At 35.3% G+C, this 18,184-nt stretch overlaps 1 protein-coding gene across 8 annotated transcripts in view; it reads right to left on the reverse strand.

Annotated features, from left to right (window-relative positions):
* The window catches only part of FOXP2 (forkhead box P2), a 543,555-nt gene that overhangs the window by 119,178 nt on the left and 406,193 nt on the right, over positions 1 to 18,184 (reverse strand). For 6 of the 8 annotated variants that reach the window (XM_087860884.1, XM_087860886.1, XM_087860881.1 and 3 more), the window contains one exon: positions 1,783 to 1,857. The exons of the other annotated variants lie outside the window; for them this stretch is intronic. In XM_087860884.1, coding sequence (XP_087717010.1) covers positions 1,783 to 1,857 — 75 coding nt within the window. The remainder of the gene's footprint in view (positions 1 to 1,782; positions 1,858 to 18,184) is intronic. 8 annotated transcript variants of the gene reach the window in all.

The following is an 18,184-nucleotide window of genomic DNA, read 5'->3' on the forward strand; positions in this document are numbered from 1 at the left end:
CTCCTATCCAACAGAGCCCTCAAAGCAACCATGAACAATCTGGCATATCCTTGGAAAGACCAATACACTGATGATCACAGACTTGGGTTATAAATTTAGCCTTGCCATTGAGGAATTAAATGGCCTCTGGTAAGTCATTTAATTTCTCTGTGGTTTGTTTTCATTCTGAAAATATGTCAGTGAAAATGTAAAGATCTGATGCTATAGATTTATTTTTATGTAGAATACAGAATGATTTTTTTTCCTTTTTTTTTTTACTGGTAGAAGTAGTTTTAGATAAAGAACAAACACTATTAGTAGTTCAGTCAGCTCACTCTTTAGTCTAATGAAAACAATTTTTCCATTGGGATTATTTTAGGAAAAAGTATTACCAATTAGACATACTGCCTTTTCCATTTTTAATGCACTATTTTCTTAAAGTATATTTTTGGATGCATCTTTATTAATAAGTTAAAGTATACAGTTATTTTTGAAGTTTATTTTAAATTTATCTTCCTTCAAAATATAGAGAGGATATATAGAAAATCAGATTAGTTTAGTCTTTCACACAAATTTACATCATTTCAGCAAAACTTATCACGGGTTTTTATTTTTTGGTATTTTTTTTCAGATATTATTATTGCCAAGAAAGCTCAGGAGGGGCAAATACTGTAGGATTAAAATGAGTAAAACCCAAACTAGATAACTTCGGATCATTGCAAAACCTGTTTTAATGTACAAAATTCATTACCAATCCTCTGCATTCACTATTTCCATAAAATAGTATATATTATGTTGTTTCCACTATTTTTGTTTTGCATTACACATTTTTAAAAATGCTTTATATATTTTCCACAAAGAATACCATTCCATATTAATTTGACACTATTTTTATTGAGAAAAGTCTTCTTTAAAAAAAAAACAAGGTATGAAACTAGAAATTTCTTCTTTATTCAGGAAGACACTATTTATTTATAAAAGTCTTAACTGTGATGTGTTCTATCAATTATAAATTAGGAAATATTATGTACAGTGTCTTAAAAAATACATTTGGGTGAGCCAATTTAGGAGTACTCTAGTCCATGGAAACTAAGTAAGTACCTCAATTATTAAGGAAATAAGCAAAAATTCTACATATGAAAATATATGACTTACATATTTAGAGATTCCTTAGGAATACAGGTAGCACCATGCTAAATGGAAACATGAAGTTGCTCTATTTAAAAATTCTTGAATGGCCACTTCAGGATTGTTATTCATTTCCAAGGCTAACTGGTATGTGAATTGGGTCACGAAAGCAATTTTCATTTAATATTATAGTCTAAAGAGACAAATTATACTCTAGTGACAGAATATGTTTAAAAAAAAAGGCCTTGGCATATTTATATGGTAACTTGAAGACTTGGAATAGCAACTTTCACGTAAAATATATAAATATGTATTGTATCTAGTCATAATCTCTATTTTTTGCATGTCAACACTATCTCATCATATGATTTCTAAAGGTTCGAGAAAAGTGTAGTGGTGTCAACCATATGCCTTTATATATTTCAGGTAATTTTTAACACCATCAACTCACAGGAACAGTAAAGTGTATAGATGATGAAATATAACTGAGGAGAGAATACAAGAAGTAACAGAAAACCCACTAATTACATTGGTATCTTAACATTAATCATCTCTGATTATCTGCATCAATGAAAGGGAGTGGCTAATAGAAAATCACAGATAATGTACTTTGTGGTATTGAGTCTATGGCTTTGTGCTTAGTAGCTGAATTTCTAATTGCCCAGTGTAACTTACTGCAAATGTGTTGTGAGGATGCCCATCACCAGAAGAGTGGCCACAGACACATAATTTTGTTTCTGGAAGCAATTCCTAGATTAAACAAAGAGAATCAGGAGTTGGCTTCTTTCCCCCTCAATCTTAAGGCTTACTCTAATAATGTACATTATTATTTAAAAAATATTTTTGGATTATTATCTTGGTAGGTGAACATAGATGAGACTATTCCATCTTTGTGTCACAGTTACTAACAGTATAGATTTAAAAAATAAAAATAACTTGGCAGATGCAAAGTTGAATATTTGAACATAATGAATTAACCACTAACCAAAAAATTTCATGGTCTACCATGATCTTGACTCAGGAATCTCACTTCCCATTTCTAAGCTAAAATTATGGTCAATGTTAATGAATACTCCTATAAATTTAAATGGTACCGTGATTTTAGAGTATGGGATGGTATTTGTCCTTAAAACTTTAATTACCTCTTTTTCAAAAAGCTAACTATTGACTTGTACTCAACTATAGCCAATACAAATGAACATAAATCCTGGCTTGTCATGAAATGTGAGAATAATCACAAGAATCTCTTTAGCTAAACTGCCTTGGTCATGCATTACGATAACACAAATATTGTCATTAAATATATATTTGAGGCTATGGAGCCAAACTCTACAATCTCTGTTAAAACCTGTTGAATTGCACCACTTGTATTGAGAACTCTATATACTCAACTGTATAGTTTGCATTTTTTTTTCTGTAAAAGCAAAGTGATTATTTATTGATAAATGACATGGAATGTCATTTTTTACCTAAGTGGCATTAGACATTTCAAAGATTTTGTCTGAAGGGCAAAAGGATTACACTGCATTTGAATAGACCATGTGACAACACATCCTTAGACTTCATGTATGATATGAAAGGATGATCCCCATTCATAAGATACACAAGGGAAATTATATCAGAAAAGAAGAAAAGCAAGGAGGGATGTGGTAGGGGTGTCAGGGAGTATTTGTAGTGGTTTGATGCATGTAAATATTACATCTTATAAATAATTCTTTTCAAATACATCTCTGAAGTTCAGGGTCTCTGTTTAAGAAACGGATCGTATATGCTTTCCGTGGCTATATGCCATTTTCTGCAAGATAAGAGCAACATAAACTCGAACAGGAAAAATGGCTTCCAAAATAGTCCTTTCCTTACGTTTCCTACGAAGAAGTATGTTACCTGATGCTGGCAGATGAGGACTACGAGGGGGGGGGGGGGACGTTCAAGTTATATTTTACTGTCAGAATCCAACAAACACGTTTTCATCTAAATTATTTTGTCAACAGCCTTGTAGTACCCTTGCTAACCTTATTTGGCACCAGTGCATAATTAGATACACAGGGGTGTGACTCCAATTGAAGGTGTTGGCATTGTAGCACTCTGTGAAAATATTAACTATGAGGTTAACTCCAATTTTCTCTTCTTTAATTAAATGCACATGGTACTAATGAGGTAACCTACTGTTCCTTGATAGCACTAATTAGCTAAGAGGAGAGTACACTCTCACACTGCAATTTAAACCTAAAAATAAGGTTGAAATATGCTAATTGCAGGCAATTTAAAACAGTACAAGTTGAAGAACTAGTCATAATAAGAGAAACTGACTGCTTTACAGCTAGGCAGCTGTAACTTTGGTTAAAATCAAAACAAGCCACACGATTTTTGGACTGCTATTTAACAAGGTCATAAGCATCCTAAAAAATGAAATGCTACTCTATACTGTAGCAATGAACTAGACTCTCAAAAAAAAAAAAAAATCCTCATATCAACACTCATCTACATAAGACCAAAAGTAAGTGAGCATCACTAGAACTCCAAAGGTGCCATGACACTATTTACACTTCATACTAAAAAATAAACTCCATAAATAAGCAACAACACCTTAAACTCTTTCAAGAGCACCCAAATTAAATAAAATTTTGTATTTTGTATCTCCCGTATACTACAAAACATATTGGAATGGTAAAGATTTGCCATCCCAATCACAGGGTCAGAAGGGAGGATATAGAGAGGAGTTAAGTCTCAGCACTTGAGGAATATACAAACAGGAAATTGCCAGACAAGGTAGAAGTACAATGATAAAAAATACACAAAAGATGCTATGGAATAAAATGGTGTAGGGACTATTTAAGGATATCAGAAGCATTTCATTATAAGAAGGAGATTTTCACTACATTTCTCTACAGATTAGAGCTCTGGGATGAAAGTAGCCTGGAGCTTCACGTTGAGAGAGAATGTTCTCCATTCTTAGCTCAAATGACTTAGAACTATAATTTAAATGAATCTAAGTATAATCCAAGTATATTTTCTTTAATTCCTTCTCAAACATTTTCCAAATACGATTTTAACTGATAAACAATGAGATAAACTTTAATATAAAGCAAGATTCTGAAAGGCCTTCAGAATCATTAAAATATATGTTCTCATTGTACAAAGTGTATGTTCATTATTTTGTATTTTTTAAAAGATTTATTTATTTATTTTAGAGAGGGGGGGGAGGAGGGGCTGAGGGACAGAGGGAGAAGGAGGAAAGAATCTAAAGCAGACTCTCTGTTGAGTGCAGAGCCTCATGAGGGGCTTGATCCTAGGACCCTGAGATCATGACCTGAGCCAAAATCAAGTTTGAGGTCCAACTGAACGAGCCACCTAGGTGCCCCAATTTTCATTATTTTTTTGCTTTCCATATTTTTTATTAACCAGAAACTTTGATTAACCAAAACACTTGCTGACTGACAATGCCAAATCACTCTTATTAACACAGATAGAAATAAAACACATTAAAATTAGTCTATACTTAGGGATAAGAGAGATACAGACTGTCCCACACTGAGGACTCACAGTGACATTTTTTTGCCCCTGTCACTTTGCATGCAGAATTGTAAAATATATACAGTTAAAACAATCAAAATAGTTGAGCAAGCAATAAAAATAGAGTTAAAAAGCAAAATTTGTGAAAATGGAAAGCTAACTTAAAGTTTACTGGGGTACCTGGATGGCTCAGTCGGTTAAGCAACCAACTCTTGATTTTGGCCCAGGTCGTGATCTTGGGGTCATGGGATTGAGCCCTGAGTTGGGCTCTGTGCTGAGCACAGAGTCTGCTTAGGATTCTCTCCCTCTCCTTCTGCCCCCTCAGTACTGTCTCTCTCTCTCTAAAACAAAACAAAACAAAACAAAACAAAACAAAACAAAACAAAACAAAACAAAACACCCTTAAAGTTTGCTGAAGAACAATAACAGAAGAAAGCAAATCCCCTTGAAAACCAAAAGCTTTTAATTCCCAACTAATAACTCCTGGAGTTAAAAGTATGTGAGAATAAATTTTGCACTACCATTAGCCCATCACCATGTCTTGCCAAAAGACTTGGTTGAAGAAACTATGCTTTGAAAAACCCACCCAGCTTCTTCTCCTGGCTGTCCTCAAGCTTTCCACAAGAGGAAGTGATAGAATATTGGCAAGAAAGGCTAAAAAACGTCTGATCAACCATGTTTTAACAGATTCATGATTCATGAAGTTGCAAGTCTGTAAAGGAGTAGCAAGGCGAATGAAATCAGACAGTCATTTAGAAATGGGTCTCCTGGAGGCAACCTGACATATTCTAGCAAATCACAGGGAAACACAATGTGAATGGATGTTTTAAGTGTTTGCATCTGTTTCAAATAAGCACCAAAGAACCTTTTAACAGTGAAAAGACCAGGACAGTGTACTGGAATGAGCTTTTGATATTAACTTCAGAAGGAATCCATTCTTCAGTTAAATATGGATCATTGTAATTTCTGTTAAAACAATAAAAAGTAAGTCATTTAGTGTTGAAAATAAAAATACTAGCTCTGGAAACAGTCTGACGGGGTTCAGATCCTGACTCAACACTTATTAGTGGTATGACCTTGAGCAAGATATTTAGCCTTTCTTGGCCCCTCTTTCTAGACAGGGGATAATAAGTAACACCATCGCAAGATTAAATACATTAATTTGTATCTAGAATAGTGCTGGTACTCATATAGTTTGTTTATTAACTATGTACTTAATATTTATTAGCTCTTGTTACTGCTTCAGAACATTCAATTTTTTTCAAATAAAAACATTATTAAAGTCCTACTATGTATGCATTATTACACACTGTAAAGTATGCACAAATTTCCAAGATACTGTATCAGCATACAAATAGCTTTCAGTCTCTCATTAGACTTTTATGATACAAATCAAAGCCTGTTTCACATGAATAAAAAATACTTTAACTATGGAGGTAAAATATCTGTACTCTGAAAACTACATAACTGTGATAAAAGAAATGACATAAATAAATGGAAAGATATACCATGCTCATGGATTGGAAGAACTAATATTGTTAAAGTGATATTACCCAAAGTAATCTACAGATTCAATGCAGTCCCTATCAAAACATCAAGAGCATTTTTTACAGAACTAAAACAAGTCATCCTCAAATGTATATGGTACCACAAAAGATCTTGAATAGCCAAGCAATCTTAAAAAGGAAGAACAAGCTGGAGGTATCACAATCCAGATTTCAGGCATTCTACAAAGCTACAGTAATCTTAACAGTATGGTACTGGCACAAAAAAAGACACAGATTAATAGAATGGAGCAGAGAGGCCAGAAACAAACACTTACATGGTCAATTAATCTAAGAAAGAAAGAAAGAAAGAAAGAAAGAAAGAAAGAAAGAAAGAAAGAAAGAAAAAACAAAAGAAACTGGACTTTCTTATGCCTATAAAAAAAAAAGTGGATTAAAGGTCTAAACATAAGACCTGAAACCATATAACTCCTAAAAGAAAACACAGGCAGTAAACAGTTGGACATTGGTCTTTGCAGTACTTTTTTTTTTTTTTTTATCTGTCTCCTTCAGCAAGGGCAACAAAAGCAAAAATAAACAATTGGGATTACATTAAGCCAAAAGCTTTTGTACAGAGAAGAAAATAATGAGCCAAAAAGGCAACCTACTGAATGACAGAGGTAATTTGCAATTGATGTATTCAATAGGAGTTAATATCCAAAATATACAAAGCACTCATGCAACCAACACTAAACAAACAAACAATCCAATTCAGACCACCTGAACAGATATTTTTTCCACAGAAGACATACAGATGGCAAACAGACACATGAGAAGGTGTTCAATATCAGTCATCATCAGGGAAATGCACATCAAAACCACAATGAGATGTCACCTCATATTTGTCAGACTGGCAAGTAGCAATAAGACAATAAATAAAAAGTGTCGACGAGGATGTGGAGAAAAGGAACCTTTCAGGCACAATTGGTGAGAATGTAAACTGGCACAGCCACTGTGGAAACAGTGTGGAGGTTCCTCAAAAAGTTAAAAACAAAACTACCACACCATCCCGCAATTCCACTTCTGGATCTGAAGAAAACAAAAATACTAATTTTAAAAGACAGGTACCCGTATATTCATGGCAGCATTGTTTACGATAGCCAAGACATGGAGGCAACCTAAGTCCCATCAACAGATGAACGGATAATGAAGATGTGGTACATATATAAAATGCAATATTACTCAACCATAAAAAAAGAAAGAAATCTTGCCAATTATAACAACCTGTATGGACCTACAGGGTATTCTGCTAAGAGAAATAAATCAGACAAAGACAAGTACCATATAAGTTCACTTACATGTGAATCTAAAAACAAAACAAAACAAACAAAAAGAGAAAACAGAAAGAGATTCATAAATACAGAGAACAAACTAGTGGTTGCCAGAGGGGTGGGGAGATGGGTGAAATAGATGAAAGGGATTAAGAAGCACAAACTTCCAGTTGTAAAATAGAGGAGCCATGGGGTTGTTAAGTACAGCATAGGAAGTAGAGTCAGTAATATTGCAATAACTTTGTATGGTGACAGATGTTATCTAGACTTATGGTGATCATTTCATAATGTATACAAATGTTGAATTACTATGTTGTACATCTGCAATTAATATATTATTGTATGTCAATTATATGTCAATAAAAATAAAATGAAATTGATGTATTTTTCTTTTTAGAAACCTAAAACAGCAAAGCAAAAAATTAATATGAGTGTGTTTGCATTCAGACACAATGAAGTCACTTCTAAGAAAGAATACAATTTTTGCAAAGTTGAAGGTATACGTTTCATAGAAAAATAGGCAAGAATCATATGTCGATCTTTTGAAACAACAAATGAAAATATTTGAAATTATAGTTGGTTTCTTGAGGTTGGCTAAAGCTGTGCTCAAGTTTTTCTTCAAAGCCTTTTTTTTTTTAAGACTTTGTTTTTTAAGTTATGTCTACACTCGACTTGGCGCTAGAACTCACAACTCTGATCAAGAGTTGCATGCTCCACTAAGGGAACCAGCCAGGCGCCCTTTTCTTTAACATGTTTAAAACCTAAGCATCTGGTTAGTTGGTTAAGTGTCTGCCTTCAGCTCAGGTCATGATCCCAAGGTCCTGTGATGGAGCGGGGAGGCTGCTTCTCCCTCTCCCTCTGCCCCTCCCCTCCCACTCATGCTTGCATTCTTTCTCTCTCTCTGTCTCTTTCTCTCTCTCAAAAAAATAAATAAAATCTTAAAAATAAAAACCCTAAACCTAAGCATCTTGTAGTATTTGAAGTACAGTGGTATCTGTATGGAACACAGTGTATATTTTAAAGGCACAAAATTTTTTAAAAAGTGTTTAACTAGTCAAGAAGTATGGCAACTCTTGAGATGGTATAAGACAAGGACAAAATTAAATGGTTGATCGGCCTTTCTTTCAGTCCAACTGTTAAGTTTGTTGGTTTGGTAGGCTGTTTTGAGGCCATTCATTGTATCTGATGGAAACTGCCCCCAGGACAAGTATGGCCAGGGTTGGACCAGGATTTTTGTGTTGGCTTAGCAAATTCAAATTGCTTCATCCTTCTCCAGCCCATGTTTGAAAATCAGATTCAAAGCTGCCTAGCTCTGACAGAGGAGGTAAAGGAAAGAGAACTGATGCCTGGAAAACATTTTGTTTATTTCCTAAGTTCAGTGGGTCAAAGTGATGGTGGTGTTTGGAACCAGTGGAGGAGAAGCAGGGAGGACTAAATCAATTTGAGCACATGCCTTAAGACTTCATTCTTCATCCTGAGGAAGTAGTTAGCCGGTCTTCCTTTTTTTTTCTATGGCACAGACTGTAAAACCCACATGGTATTGAGGAGAACATGATGCGGCCATTAAGGAATCACTTTGCAGAGAAGGGAAATGGAAGTCCAGGGAGCTGAAATTATTTACAAAAGGCCATGCTTTTACTTATTTCTAAGGCTTCCGTGCATTATATATCCTGTATATATATATACTGTACAAGCTCTCAAACTCCAGCATGTAAAAGAGTCTCTGGACAAGCTGTTATCATCGCAGATTCAAGGCTACATTCCTAGAGATTCAGATTCAAAAGATCTGGGATTGGGTGCAGGAATATGCATTTTAACAAGCATCATGGTGGTTGTGATTTAGAGCTTCTATGATCATACTTTGAGAAACACTGTCTTTTGTGTTCAGGGTAGTTGTGTGACAGGTATTTTTCATTCTTTCATTCTACTACTTAGTCAACACTTTTTTCAGTAGGTGGCCATTGTCTCACTTTAGATACTACAGATATTTGGAGGATTTGAAATTTTAAAGTATTAATATTGATTAATATTAATCAATTAAGTCCACTGAAATTCCTAAAATAAGATTTGATCCCCATTTCACGGTGAAAAACTACTGAAGAATTAAGAAAAATTACAGAATATAACAATGTTGAAGTCAGATTTTTCACCCTGTTTTTGTCAATCCTGTCTTATTCACCTCAGAAAGCTGCCATCATAACTGGCACTAATTGGCACCCTTGTTAGAAATCTCAGCAGAGGAGCCAAGAATAGAAAAGATATGGACACCTCTCCCCCACAGAGCCCGGCTGTCTGCACAGGTGAGGCTGAGATCAAGGATGGGGTAGATGACCTGGCTGCTGCCTGTGAGAGGGATAAGACCTACACCTGTTCGCTGACGACGTAGACAACCTGAATCCCCAGGGATGTTAATCAAGTAGCTTTCATGTGCCTAAAGTCACTGAAAAACAAAAGATGCCCATAGTGCTCCTACAAGTGATGTAGTTATTATGTTTTAAGAGGGAATGAAGGCAGCAGTCAACAGACACTTCTGCCATGAGTTACTCCTGCAAAATAATGGTAGACTAGTGTAGTTTTTGCTTACTTGTGGTATGCTTATTTGCTTCATTCAAGAAAAATATTTTCAGCTCTTCTGGGAAAAAAAATAGGGAGCTGGATTTCTCATGAACATCTGGAGGGCAAAGGACAAAATTTTAAATATACAATAATTATTTAATAGATAAAATGGACAGATTCTATATATAGGATTTTTTTTTCTACTGGGTATATTGAGGCTACGCAGAAATCACTTACGCAAACATAAGAATAATAGTCCTTTGTTTTCTGCTCTACTTTTTTACTTCATAGTTAAAAGAAAATGCAGATGTGTCTCATGTTACCTTGAGTTAGGGGAGGTGCCATAAGGTCAGAATATGCCACAGTAAACAACTTTCTCTACGAAATGAGAAGGTACAGAGCTGTGGTCCTATATATCAGTACAGGACATGTAGGGGCTTAAAATGTATCTATTGATGACATGGAGGCTAATGCCTGACTCTAGTTTGTGCACATTTTATTCACCAAAGATTTAATGATCATGTATTATATGTCACTTACAATAAAGAGTTCCAGTCCATTTTTTATTTTCACTGATGACTTCTTCCTAAGTCTCAACCTCCCTTTCCCCTGTGGCCCCACAGAAAGCTAGTGCACGCTCCTCCTCTTCGGCCACTGTAGGGAAATTTAAATCCCTGCTCAAGGGATCTTTTCTCCGGCCCATCCCATAGGCCCTACAAATATCCAACCCATTTCCTCTACTTTTCCAAGCCAGCCCAGACCTGCTTGTGTCCAATCAGCTCTCCCTAGGACTCTCTTTCTTGTGTGAAGAATAAAATTTCTCTCAGTGTGAAGAATAAAATTTCTCTCAAGTTCTCTTGGTGTTTGGGTGTTATAACCTTTGACATCTGAACCAAATTTTGGGTGGGGATCCCTCTCACTTCTTACTAAGTTAAGAATCAGGATACAAAGTCAAGTGGGAGTACCTAAACCAAAAAATTTATAGTCAAATTGGGAAGACAAACTACTAGTGATTAGTAACATACTAAATGCTATAACAGATGTATGCACAGGGTGCTATGGGAGCATAGAGGAGGGACAGAAAAGGATTTTAGACTAGGTGATAATGAGTAGCTGTTAGTTACAAAATGAGTATGTGGTGGGTGGAGGTAGGGGAGCATTCGAGATCAAAGGAACAACCTATGTGAAGGCTGAAAGGTAAACGACCCCCTGCTGTATTCAGAGAAACACATATGGTCCAGCAAGGCCAGAGAAAAGAGAGGGTGGCAGGGATGAGAACAGAAAGAGAAGCAGAGGCCAGATCTTCAAGGGCATCAGGTAAAGCCAAGTGGTCTTTATGTACGCCAAATTTCTCATCACTAAATGTGGACACCATCTGCCTTTTCTCTTGGAGGATTCAGTGAAGGGTTAAACACATAAAACATTTCTGAAATATTTAGAGTACTCTAACTATCATCCTGAAGAAGTTAACTGTGACCAACGTAGAATGGCACAAGAGATCCTTTAAAATCTTTACGATGGCAAGAAATCACTTTTTGTTTCTCGGAACTCCCCTTCTTCTTCTTTTCAGTCATTTGCTTTCCTAGGACCCTACATATGTCTTATTCCTTACTATTTTTCCCTAATTCCCTAAATATACTAATAAATCATAGCATATTTAAAGTCAGTTCAGTACCAAAATTTCACTTGGAAAATTCTGCTTGCAAGAATGAAGTGTACTAAGATGCAATATGTCTGAATTGTATCACCATAAAGGTATAAACATAAATTAAATTTTGTATTACCAAGCAAAAGGAAAGAAAATAATTTGACACACCAGTACATTTTTATCTTCAGGAAAGTTTTGTGGTAAACTACAATGAAAACTTTGGAGAAAACATAAGATCTCAGTTCAATTTTACAATGCAGCACTAAAGAAATGAAATGAACTTTCTAAAATTTGGGGTTCAGAAAAAGAAAGGAATGCTTTGTACGAGATTTAACTGGATATTGCCCCTTTCTTTGCTATTTGGGGCATTCAGAATATAATTTCACAGATGATATATTTTTCTTAATGTGATTTTCAGACTACGTCTAATGGAAAATGCCTGGTTAGGATTAAGAGACATAGTACAGATGTTAAACTACATTTGCATGCAATTATTTCTAAAACAAATGCCAGGGTACAGAGTCTATTGAAATGGCTTTCAGGATGGCTGGCACAATGTATTAAACCAGCTTCCAATTTCTGAGTAAGTCTGTATTCTGAATATTTCAAATCAAGACACTGAGCACAGAATAAATCTTAGATTTTTCACCTTGACACATTATCCAAGAATGGATGGACAGAGGAGGGATTCAGGGTAGAGATTTAACATTTTTTAATGTAAACACCTTTCTAGCTTAATGTAAAAAACTGCATTTTGTATACTAATTTCCATATCTGAAAAAAATAAAATTACTACAAAATAAGTGAAACCACTAATTTAATATGTGGAATAAAACAGATAATAATAAATTAGATGCACTGGGTAACCTTCAACTTGTTTCAGGGCTTTTTCTTCAAAAACAATAAAAAGTGTCCATAAAGTTATTTTTTGTTAGTAGATCTCACTTTAGCTGATGGTCTTGTAGGGATATACTTTTAAACAGCAAACTAGAAGTAAGACAGCCTTATTTAATGTACTTCTGAAATGCATCTGTCATCAACTTTATCAGACACATCAAAAGTGGTGAGTGGCAGGACCGAAAGGAAGCATTCATTGCCTTGCTTACGTAGGGCATCATGCCTTCACGGAGGCCCTGACCCTAGATGTCCTTGGAGTGTGTGGACTGGGCGAGACCTTTAGTTTCCTTTCAGTGATCTTTTCCATGAGAATGTATTTTTGGATTTGGACTCCATTCAATGAATGAAGTACGCAGAACAACTGCTATCTCTATTATGTATAAAAACAAAACACCGAGTCATACTTGCATTTGTCCAAATTCAGAGAGTACCAGCATCTCTTTTGCTATGTGCTTTACTCCTTGGTGGGGAGCAATTTCAATCCTGTCACCCTAGGAATTTATGCGGGGACTGGAAGTTGTGGCAGCTCCTTTTCTGATCCCTGCGGGGGAAGCAGCAGCAGCCCTTGGATCAGCTACTTTTTATCCGCTGTTGGTCTCAGTGGCAGCTCCTTTTCTTGCCAATAATGATAAATGATAGACTCTTTAATGAGAAATAGAGACTGCAAGCTGCACACACAGAAGCTTATCTTGTTGGCATCTCTGATTATCATTTGCTCCCTATCAACCTCTTCCCCCTCCTGACGGTGATGTGAGACAGGAAACTGAAGGAAGGGGATCAATTATTTAAAAACAGTACTCTTTCCAACAGAAACTCTCTTACCATCAGACATAGAAAACTCTGACGATGCCAAGAAAAACGCCAGGGAGGTCAGCCCTGCCCCTTACTTTTTTTTTTCTTCTTAATGTCAAATGATTTTTCTACACATTGTTCGGTAAACACCTCACTTCATCATCAAGTCCCACTGCCTTCTCAACAGTGCCTCCCAACAGGTGGAGATGATGCAGTAGAGGACAGAAAGGAATATTGGAAGTCAGAATCACTCCAGTAGAATCTTCTAACAGTAGTGCTGATGGAGACTCCTCCTTGGAAGGGGGCTCCATGCATTCCCCTATTCCTCCCCTTGAGAACCACAGCTTTATCTCAACCACAAGTCGACCTAGATTCTATACAACGAAGACAATCAAGAAATGGCAGCATTCCCATTTAATACCTTGTCATCCCAGTTATTTTTACCTTGTTCTCCAAAAATGAAAAATTTAGAGAATTTTGGACAGTAATTAAGAGGCATATGCTATCAGTGATTAATACCAAGGTAAAAAGTACAGGAATTGGAATCAGGCTGACTTGAATTCATGTTGCAGCTCAAATGACCAGCTATGTGACCTTAGATAATGTAATTCAACCTTTGCAAGCCTGTTTCCTGTTCTGAAATAAGACAGGGTAAATAAACACATTACCAGGTACATCAACGAACACTGAATATATCCTAGCCAAGTGAAATTAAATCCTTAATGCTTTAGGATCTCTCTTTTGTTAGAGAAACAGAGGCATTAAAAAAGAATGGGAAAGTGAGGAATGTGACTTCTCTAACATCTCTGGTTGATACTCAGCTTTCCTTCCCATTGGCCTGGCCACCCATTACAGTATGATCACCCACGACACCTGTCACTAAAGGGCTGAGGAGGCCAGCTGGGGATCAAGATAAAGCAGAGGGTTTATTTTGAGGGCAGAGGATTCTGTATTATGACATTGAGCAAGTACGAAATCCTCACACAGATACATGAGGGCACTAGTACTAAAAGGCTGTGCTGTATGCACAAAACATGGTTTCAAATATCAAAGTTAGTGTTTGACACTTAAAAAAATTAAAATACAATTGAAGGTAACTAGATTCCATGAGGTAAGATATTAAAATAAACATAATGCAAATTCTCCAAAGTATCTAATTTTGAGAGTTCAGACCCGCCAAGATGGACAGCCAAGATGAGTTCTGAATTAGAAAAGATGGAAGGAGAGCAAAAGCTATCACAGTGAACGTTATGCATAACAATAAGAGACAGAAAACAGTAGCCCAGTGCCAGGATCAACCCAAACTTTCACAAAGCCACCATGACTATATTCATACTAAAAATAATATAGAATTGCCATTTTTTAAATGTATGAAACAGTTTACCAAGAGAGAAAATGTCAAATTTTAAAACTGTTACTGTCTATTAAAAATTATTCATTTCTAAGCCAGGACCAAGTTTCATTATCCAATAGCTGCTCTCAAGAATGAAGCTAATTTACATTTAAAATAGGAGTACAGTCTACTCTTTAAAAGCACAATGGTAAACACACCAATTTGACAATTACATTAATATGAGTATTTGCATAATCTGTCTTCCACACCTGTTCTTAATTTGAAGCAGCTGCAGGACAAATCACATCACACTAATCTCAGTGGGTATGTGTGTGTTCTAAACAGTAATGCGCGCATCTTATTTTTCAACCATCTTTTATTTTTTAAATGTTTCCTGACTTTTAAAAAAATTGGCAAAAGTTTTGTAGAAGCCATAGTATTTACTCGGTTAATATTAATTAGCGGAATAAGCATAAAACCCAATAATACTTTCCCTTACATTTTGGCCTCCTCTGTTTTGACATGTGATAGTACTGATTTTTTTTTTTTTTGGAGGTTTTTTCTTTTTAAAGAACATCTAACATGTATTTTATTTACACCAAAGAGGATTAAAAGGAACAATAAAAATTTATCTACAAACCCTCAGTAAGAAATATAACCAGAGAATCAAAAACAAATGCATTAATGGAGAATCAAGCAATATCTACAGATTATCTGGAAATGTGTTTGCAACACGGATAATTGTGGCATCTTTTGGGACATCTTTTCTAAACTGGGTTCCATTTATGTTTTAACAAACCTATATCAGAATTTAACAAGCAGAGCCTTATTTTCATCTTTTAAAGGATGCACTTTGTGTTTATGTGTATTCAAACACATACTCAATGCCATCAAAAAGGAAGTCAGTTTATTATTGTTACATATTCTTGTACTTGAAGTATTTAAATCATTCAGTTAGATTCTAGCTGGTGGAATATAAGACACCATGTAATCTGTCAACAAAACTCTCCCTCTTTAATCTTCTATTATGAATGGGAAATGAAATTAGAGCTTTCTAAAGATGTTATTTATTTCCTGAAAATTGAATGAGAGCATGCAGAGTAATGCAGTAGAGCAACAAAGATGATCTGTTTGTTTGCATGCTGCTGACTTCCATAGAGGTAAACATTAAATGGCTGAATTCTTAGTTCAGTATTTCATTCAGAATACTATTTTTACAAGTGCTTTCATTATATTAGAAGACAAAAATACTTAGAACATTCACTGTAGCTTGAATTTCTATGACATGTTTTATGCTCGTCAGTCAGCAGTTCTTACCATAAGAGAAACTGAGATTCAGAAGAGTTGAGTGATTCACCCAAGTTCTCATAACCTGTACCACTGTTATGGTCTGGGTATTCTGACCCCAGAATATTCTTTCCTATAACTCATAGCTGTTATTCAAATAAATAATAGCCGTTAACATAGATAAGTAGGAGAAAGCATTTTTACTAACGGAATATTTGCAAGCTTCTTTTGTCTTTCATTTCACAATATCTGAACTATTTCAACTCATGGCTTCAAATGTACTAGAAACCACTGTTTCAAAAGTCACTATAATAAAAGAAAAGAACGATTTTCTATTTAGATAAATATAGTGCAAATTCTTACCGAGAACCAAGACTGGTTACTCCAGGAGTAGAAAAATAATTTTTATTACTATATAATTTAGGCAATAAAACCAAGTTATAGTGATTGTGAGAAAAGCAATTTTCACAGTTGTGACCTCTACATAATTATATTTCTAAATATTCCTTATTTTATTTTTCTTCATTAAAAACCTTACATATATAATTGAGCACACAGAAAAGTACTCTAAACAGATAAGCTGGCATGTCATGGGGCCTGTGGAACATAATGGAATGAAAACTATATTTGTATGTAATGAATATGCACATTGTATAATATTCTAACAACAAATTTCACTTTTTCTCTGGGTATCAGAATATTTTAACCTCAATAAATGAGTTGTAAATTTCTAAATTTTAAAATAATCTTGTTTCTTTTTGTTTTTGCTAGTAAGACAAAAACTAGCTCATTATCTAAGTTAAAAGCTTTTGACATGTAACACATAAAGAAGGCTAATTTTTTGTAAACATAAGCTACTGAAAAGATATGCTCTTTTGCTAAAAATAAAGCATTAGGATAATAAACTTCAGAGCTAAAGACTGAGTCAAATCTTCTCAGTTGACAGAAAAAGAAAGTGAAGTCACACAACTCAACTGCCTTCTCCAAGGTCACAGAGTGAGTGGTGGCATTGATCCTTGAATCTGAAGCCTCTCTGGACACCATAGAATCTGGCCTTTACCTTTATTACAAAGCCTAAACTGAACACTGATGGGTTATCTCCAACATCTTCATGCTTTTCTAGATCCTAAACTAAGCTATACTCCAATGGGTGGATATACAAATAAATCTTACACTGAAAAAGATCTGTGAATATAAAACTGCATTTGTTTCTAGACTGGCATAATAACGCCACATGGATACACACAAAAATGCAGGTAAATATATATATATTATATATGCATGTGTTAACAGGATCACTGGGAGGCTGGAGTTCAGGTGAAGTTCAATTTTTCATACTTCTCTGAACTGCCTGAATTATTTTTGCAAGCACATATTGCTTACTTTAATAATCACTTAAAATTAGGCTACTTGCAAATTGAAAATTGAACCTAGAACCAAAGTCATATCTTTCTTTCTTTTTTTTTTTTTTTTAAAGATTTTATTTATTTATTCGACAGAGATAGAGACAGCCAGCGAGAGAGGGAACACAAGCAGGGGGAGTGGGAGAGGAAGAAGCAGGCTCCTAGCAGAGGAGCCCGATGTGGGGCTCGATCCCAGAACTCCAGGATCACGCCCTGAGCCGAAGGCAGACGCTTAACGACTGCGCCACCCAGGCGCCCCAAAAGTCATATCTTTCATACAACATGTTAACTCTTAAAAACTTTAACTGTCATGAAGATTCAGCATATGAGCACTCTGATTTTTCATATTAAAACAGAATTTATACTCTTGCCTTAGTCTCAGCAATGCAGAAAAATACATGCCTACTACCCATGGCATGATGGTTTCTTTTTAATGTGAAGAAAATATTAAAATACTTTTCGCTCCTTTTCTTCTGCTTTTCAATCTGGGTAAACCCCCTTTGTGATCAGGTCTCCCAGTTTCCCTTTAATCATCTCTATCATATTACTTAGTATCCTTAGCCTTGTTTCCACACTTCAATATCCCTCTTACATTCTGGAACTCAGTCCTAAACAAATTTTAAGGGACCCTAAACAAAGCCTCAGGAGGCACAAAAATAAAGAAAACCTTATTCTGCTTAGTCTATAAGTGATGACTGATTCGCTAAACACTTAGAGAAAAGAAAAATCCAACTTATTCCATAGAATGCTCTAAAAAGCCGTTAACTGTCAAGCAGTTTTGTTTTGTTTTGTTTTATACCTTAACCACTGAGTTTTGTTTAAAATGGCTAGAA

This window comes from Ursus americanus, chromosome 3, assembly GCF_024610735.1.
Source record: "Ursus americanus isolate L20-20 chromosome 3, mUrsAme1.1.p, whole genome shotgun sequence".
Taxonomy (NCBI): domain Eukaryota; kingdom Metazoa; phylum Chordata; class Mammalia; order Carnivora; family Ursidae; genus Ursus; species Ursus americanus.